At 36.1% G+C, this 6,439-nt stretch overlaps 1 protein-coding gene across 1 annotated transcript; it reads right to left on the bottom strand.

The window, feature by feature from the left end:
• Positions 1-1,210: 1,210 nt before the first annotated feature.
• On the bottom strand, positions 1,211-2,497 carry LOC103339292 (uncharacterized). Its single transcript, XM_089043012.1, has 2 exons — positions 1,907-2,497; positions 1,211-1,613 (listed from the first exon to the last, which is right to left on the bottom strand). Exons 1-2 carry the CDS (start codon positions 2,462-2,464, stop codon positions 1,527-1,529), a joined length of 645 nt encoding a protein of 214 aa, XP_088899138.1. The 5' UTR covers positions 2,465-2,497; the 3' UTR covers positions 1,211-1,526.
• Between the last annotated feature and the right edge of the window lie 3,942 nt (positions 2,498-6,439).

Here is a 6,439-nt window from a genome sequence, read left to right as displayed (position 1 = left end):
AGAGGTTTCAAATGTCGAGATCCCTCTATCCAACTCTGGTACGATAACAAATAAAAATAAAAGCCAAAGATTTCTCCATTTAGCTACTTTTAAATACAAATTACAATATTGAAGAAGCTAGAGATTTCTCTATCTAATTTAAACAGAAGATATGTTTACAGAAATTCAAACCGATTGTTTGAATAAGAATAATACCATAAGGATGGCAAAGTAAGAAAAGATAAATGCAAAAGTGGTCAATTGGTTATCTGAACAGTAAGTAGGTTATTTGAAAAGATCTTGAAGTTCTTTCAAGTGCTTTTGAGACGTTGTGTCTGGTTTTTGGAGAGAGAGTCCATTTGTGCTGCTGTAGAGCCTCTATATTTATAAGCAAGAATTCCTAATGATGAAGGCTGGAGGAGGATACTTGGCTGTTGTCCAAAGTCGGCTGTTGATCTATCCTTATGAGCCGGTCCATAGGTAGGAGGAAAACCAATCTCAGACAAAACTATTAATGGTGATAATCCCTTTTCAGACCCTCACGTGGGTCGAATATGCCACATTTACCTATTTTCTTAACTTTAGCGTGGACCAAAGTTGGGGTCCTTTCGTACTTATGGGCTTTTGGGAGGTTTTCTCCCACTGCTAGCCCAAATCCGAAAAATCCATTTTCGTCATTTCTAAAGGAAAAGGTTGGGCTTGGGTTTAATAAATCTTCTTTGAAAACCATTTTTGGCCTATTTTCCAAATATGGTACAAACAGAAGGACTTCCTTGTTGAGGTTGGGTTGCAAGTATGTGTCGTCTAGGTTTTCTAAGCTGTCATAGAGTTTGCCTAAACAGCCAACCATGCATTTCTTAGAGAGGAGCCTGATCACAGTGCCGATGGGTAGAGACAGAAAAGTGAAAAGAAAGTCAACAAAGTCCTTGTCAGATTCGGCAAAGAGAACTTTGTTATGCTAGCTTTTTGTCGATGAGGAGCTCAAATTAACTGGAGAAGTAGAGATTGATTTGGTTTTGGTTTTGGGTTTGGGTTTGGATGGGGCCATTGAGGCAGAGTGAGATGGAAGGACATGCCAACTATTTATTTGTAGACCCAATACCAGGGAGTTAAACGTTTTTTAATTGTCATTTGGATAGACCTTATCTTATATTATTCAATTATCTAGTTTTTTTGGTGGATAGATTATTCAATTATCTTTATGAGAGCCTTCTCAAAAAAGAGACACACAAAAAAAACAAAGTAATTATGAGGGCGTATTTACAGTTATCTAATATATAACATAGCATTCACCAAAAATATATACATAACATAGCATGCCCTCTGGGGGCGTAGCGCAATTGGTTAGAAGGACAAGCCGGGTCCAACTGTAAACTCAGAGTTTGAATCTTATTGTTGTTGTGCGAGTTTCTGATTTACCATCACACCTCAAAGGGTTCCTTGATATCAATACAATTTCTTCATTCGAAGGGAAACGAGAAAAGATTGAAATCCGAAATAAGGAAACGTCCAAAATGACATCATAAAGCAATACGAATCTCCTTAGTTCACAAAGCAGAAAACGTTTTAGGCCCCAGGAACACTTTGGTAAGGACTGCACTGGTCTCGAAGGATGCCTTCAGCAGCTTCAAACCCTACGAAGAGAAAAAACAAAACATACAAAATGTCAAACAAATAAGCTTTAAATCAAAGCAGGGACGAGGAATTAGTTTGAATGTTGGGTTGCATGATGATTCGGCCTTATTTATTAATCCAACAAGTATATATATATATATATATATATATATATATATATATATATATATAATTAATGAAAGATGAAATCAAAACAGAAAATATATATTAAGCCAACAAGAGAACATAACAAGTTGCCCTATATATTATAGAGTAAAAGTATAGAGATTATTAGGAGGAATAATATTCAGACCTCTTGCATCCCAAGATAAACCACCACCTCTTGACATACCTGGTTAAGTACTCTTGAAATGGTGGACATTGGCTCGCTGCCGGACGTTGCCACCACCATAGAAGAAGAAGCTTGTGGGGAAACATAAGTCACCCTAGTGGATATGGAACTGTAACTATTTGGGCAAGGGGTATTACAAACATCGGAAATATGGCGCGGATTGCAGTATGAACACATGTAGAACTGTTTAGAATTCGAGTCGACATTAATATTGTTGGTCAGCTGAGGAAGGATATTGGCACCAACAGCAACTGTGGCCTTTGGTTTCAGCAAGGTGTCCTTGTCAAGATTGGGTTGCAAGTATGTGTCATTTAGATTTTCGACACTCTCATAAAGCTTTCCCATGCTACCAACCATGCCGTCTTTGGAGAGGAGCCAGATCACAGTCCCAACAGGAAGAGACAGGAGACTGAAGAGAAAATCAACAACATCCTTGCTCGCTTCGGCAAACAAAACTTTGCAACCCCTTGTGTCGATCAGGAGTTTCAAGCTCACACGTGTGGTGTTGGAGGTTGCCATATTGATGTGCGCAACTATATTGATGCTATGTTGAGGCTTAGGTTACCTATCAATTTATAGTCTTAGAAGAAAATTTACTAAAACATCTCAAATTAATTATTCGGGTCTGTGAAAAAAAAAAAATTAAGGGCAAAAGTTAGGGAATGACTCAAAATACCTCTACCCTAAACAGGTAGTCTACATTTTCATAAAGGCAAATTGAGACGAAACCAATTTAGCATATGACACTTATGTCCCTCAAATTTGTCCTCCACCGACCGATAAAGAAGAACCCTTTCCTTTTTATTGGCAAAAAAGAAGAAAAAACCTTTTTTTTTCTTTTTTTTTTTATCTTTTTCTCCTTTTCTTTATTACTTTACAATACTTTTCAAAACAAAGGAACACTACATAGTACATATTCGGTGCTCTTAAGCTTAACAAAATATCCTTAGTTGCCAAGGATCCTCTCGTTCAATAAAATTTCCTTAGTTGCAAAGGATCCACTGGTTTAATAAAATTCCTTATAATTACTTGCTAAGGATTCACTACCAAGCTCTCCCAAACATTGTCCTGGATTCGAGTCCTATTATGTGTGGGTGAGTTTAGATGAATATTGTCAATTTCAATAGGAGAGACCCTATAGCAAATTCCTTAGTTAAAAACCACTCTTACATTTTATCCATTTTCCTTTAGAAGAAAGTTGATGTTCCACTCCAAAATTAACTCACAATGCAGAAAAAGAGTAGCTCAATTCCTTATAACTTATGCTAATTCCCTTAACTTTTCAATATGCAACAAAATTCAATAGGGACCATACTATTATTATTTAAGTAAATTTCTATTTTTATTTTTGTTTATAAGTAGACTTCTAGTCTAAAATAGGGAAATATTATTGTAGTAGTATTATTATGCTAAACTGTCCATAATATTTCATTTGATCACTATGTTATAGGAGTCATTCTATAGTGAGTGTGTTAGATAACATCCTTAGATGAGACCATATCTCTTAACCATTGGATCAACAATTTGATCCAACAATTAACCAATTCGATTCAATGAGCCTTAGATAAGACCCTCACTAGCGCATGCTATTATAATTGGTACAAGACAATCATGAAATCCTCGAAATTTGAGACTATGCATTTCCATCAAGCTTAACAAAATTTCCTTAGTTGCTATGGATCCTCTGGTTTAATAAAATTTCCTTAGTTGCTAAGGATCCACTCGATTAATAAAACTCCTTATACTTAGTTGTTAAGGATCCACTGGTGTAGTGATTTGGAGCCAAGCTCCCCAAAGATAGTCCTAGATTCAAATCCTAGCATGTGTGTGTGAGTTCATGTGAATATCATCCATTTTAGTAGGAGAGGCTCTAAAACAATTTTTCCGTAGTTAAAAACCACTCTTGAATTTTCTCTATTTTCATTTTGAAGAAAGTTGACATCTCACTCCAAAATTAACTCGCAATTGAGAAAATTAGTAGCTCAACTCCTTAGAGCACTTCCATCGCAGGAGCCCAGTCAAAAGGCCCCCTAAGCCACAAAAAGTGATTCCAGCGTAGACGCAAGAGTTGGGATCCATCAAGCCCAAGTAAGGCCCAAGGTAAGATCAGCTGAGCTATTATGAGGGCGCTGACATCAGCGAATAAAATTTTTTATAAAAAAAATAAAAACAATTCTGAAAATTTTCCAAAAAATTCAGAATTTTTTTATTATACATACCTAGCAAATTATTTTCTTATTAATCTCATACATATAAATAAAATTAGTCCCACATAAATAGTAATTGCCCTTGGGTTGTGATGTATGACGATATATGGGTCATTTATGGTGGGAAATATTAATTAAAATAAAGTGGCTCAAAGTTGGAAGGAAATTGTGCAAGAGAGGAACATTCTGAGTAAGCATCAATTATGGTGCACTAGGAAAAGAATGACAGTGTATAATTGGGATTTTCTTGTTGCTTAATTTTGTGAGAAGATTTATATTATATTTATATTTTTTTAGAATAAGTTATCAATCAGGATATTATTTTCCTGATATGATTTTAATTAGTTTCTTATTAGTTAAGTTTTAGGAATATTCTGGAACCTAGGGTTTCCTACGGTTTTAAGATTTCTTGGTTTTCTATTTAAGCCAATTCATGACATTGTAATAATTAGTTTTATGATATTCTTAATCAAATTTAGGATTTTTCTATTTTCTAGTGGATTCCAGTCTTTCATGGATTTCATTTATCTTTTTATGATATTCTTAATAAAAAAATATACAAATTTATAAATAAACCCAATTCTAGATATGTATTTATAAAAAAACTCAAGCACTATTTAAACATAGAAACACACCCAAAATCAACCCCAAAGTCAACTTTTTGGGTGTGTTTATAAATGGGTTTTGAGTGTGTGTAATGATGGGTTTTGAGTGTGTTTATATGTTTAAATAGTGCTTGGGTTTTTTTATAATTTCAACCATCATTTTGGGTGTTTTAGTGAAACTCCCTAAAAAATATTAGTGAGCAGCCAACATGCCCAAGTTCAGTAGGTCAAATGAAGTGGTCAACCGAGACCAATACTTAAAGCTACAAAGCTACCAAAAAACAAAAACAAAAACAAAATAAACAAAATAAATCTTCATCTACTTTGAGACTTCAGCAGGAGACTCCCCGTTGTTGATGTCATCTTTAGCTCCAGTCTAATTAGCCGCATTTTCTCTTCGGCTTCTGTCTCAACGACCACCTGCTCATCAGCTGCAGCCACCTGCTCATCAGCTTTGGCTACCTGCTTGATAGCATTAGCCTCCGCCTTATCAGCTACCCGTCATTGGCCTCATCTTCCTGGATTATAGGCTTATTAGCCATCGTCTCGCCAGCTACCAACTCCTCGGCAATATTTGTGTTCATGACGGTATTACTTGCGAGAACTAATGTTTGCCCTTGGAAATACATAATCACTTCTGACAACAACTAAACCCTCGAGAAAAGAAAAATTAATTCTGACGACCACTTATTGCCCATGAGATTTGTCATAAATAAATATGGGGCCAACATTTCCAGCCAAATATCATCTATTTTCGACGGTGAGAAAACCATTTTCTAAGAGTATTTTGGGTGTCAGAAATAGTAAGCATTTTTGGGTGTCAGATTCTTTGTGAGCAGATGCACCATTAAATATCTTTCTTTCAAATGCCTTTGGTTTTGTAATATAATCTGGAAATTTTGTTTTCTTAAAAAAAAAAAATGTTGATACTGAAAATGTAATGCCAATTATCCGTTACCATGTAAGTCACAGCCTCTCTCACCAACCCACCTCCCTTGCCGCCGGCTGCACCTGCCAGCAGAGCAACATAAGTCATGGGTTTTGGAATGAAGTGAAGGCACTTTGGACAAATGTGCTTAGGGTCGTCGCGGCCACACAGCATACCTCCCCGCAGGAGTAGGAGTAGGAGTAGGAGTAGCTTGATGGCTGTCATGACCGACATGGGTCAATGCAGGAAGGATTTGATGGGCGCCACCAATTGGGACCTTCTTATTCTTAAGTTTTAGGACATCCTTGTTGAGGTTGGGTTGCAAGTATGTGTCGTCTAGGTTTTCTAAGCTGTCGTAGAGTTTGCCTAAACAACCGACTATGTGTTTCTTAGAGAGGAGCCTGATTATAGTGCCGACGAGTAGAGACAGAAAAGTGAAAAGAAAGTCAACAAAGTCCTTGACAGCTTAAGCGAAGAGAACTTCGTTATGCTTTTTGTCGATGAGGAGCTTTAAACTAACTGGAGAAGTAGAGATTGATTTGGTTTTGGGTTTGGAGGGGGCCATTGAGGTAGAGTGAGATGGAGGACATGCCTACTTTGTTAAACTTTTGTTGGAATTTTAAAAGGTTTTAAAAATTTAATCATTTTATTTATTTATTTATTTTTGATGTTTCATTTTCTTTATTGTGGGGTTATAAATATTTAATATTCAGGTTTTATTTCTGGTTGGTGAATGCCTTAATTTTTTGGTTGG

The sequence above is a fragment of the Prunus mume genome, linkage group LG8, assembly GCF_029339155.1.
Source record: "Prunus mume cultivar Tortuosa linkage group LG8, ASM2933915v1, whole genome shotgun sequence".
Taxonomy (NCBI): Eukaryota; Viridiplantae; Streptophyta; class Magnoliopsida; order Rosales; family Rosaceae; genus Prunus; species Prunus mume.
This window is presented reverse-complemented; position numbering and strand designations above follow the sequence as displayed.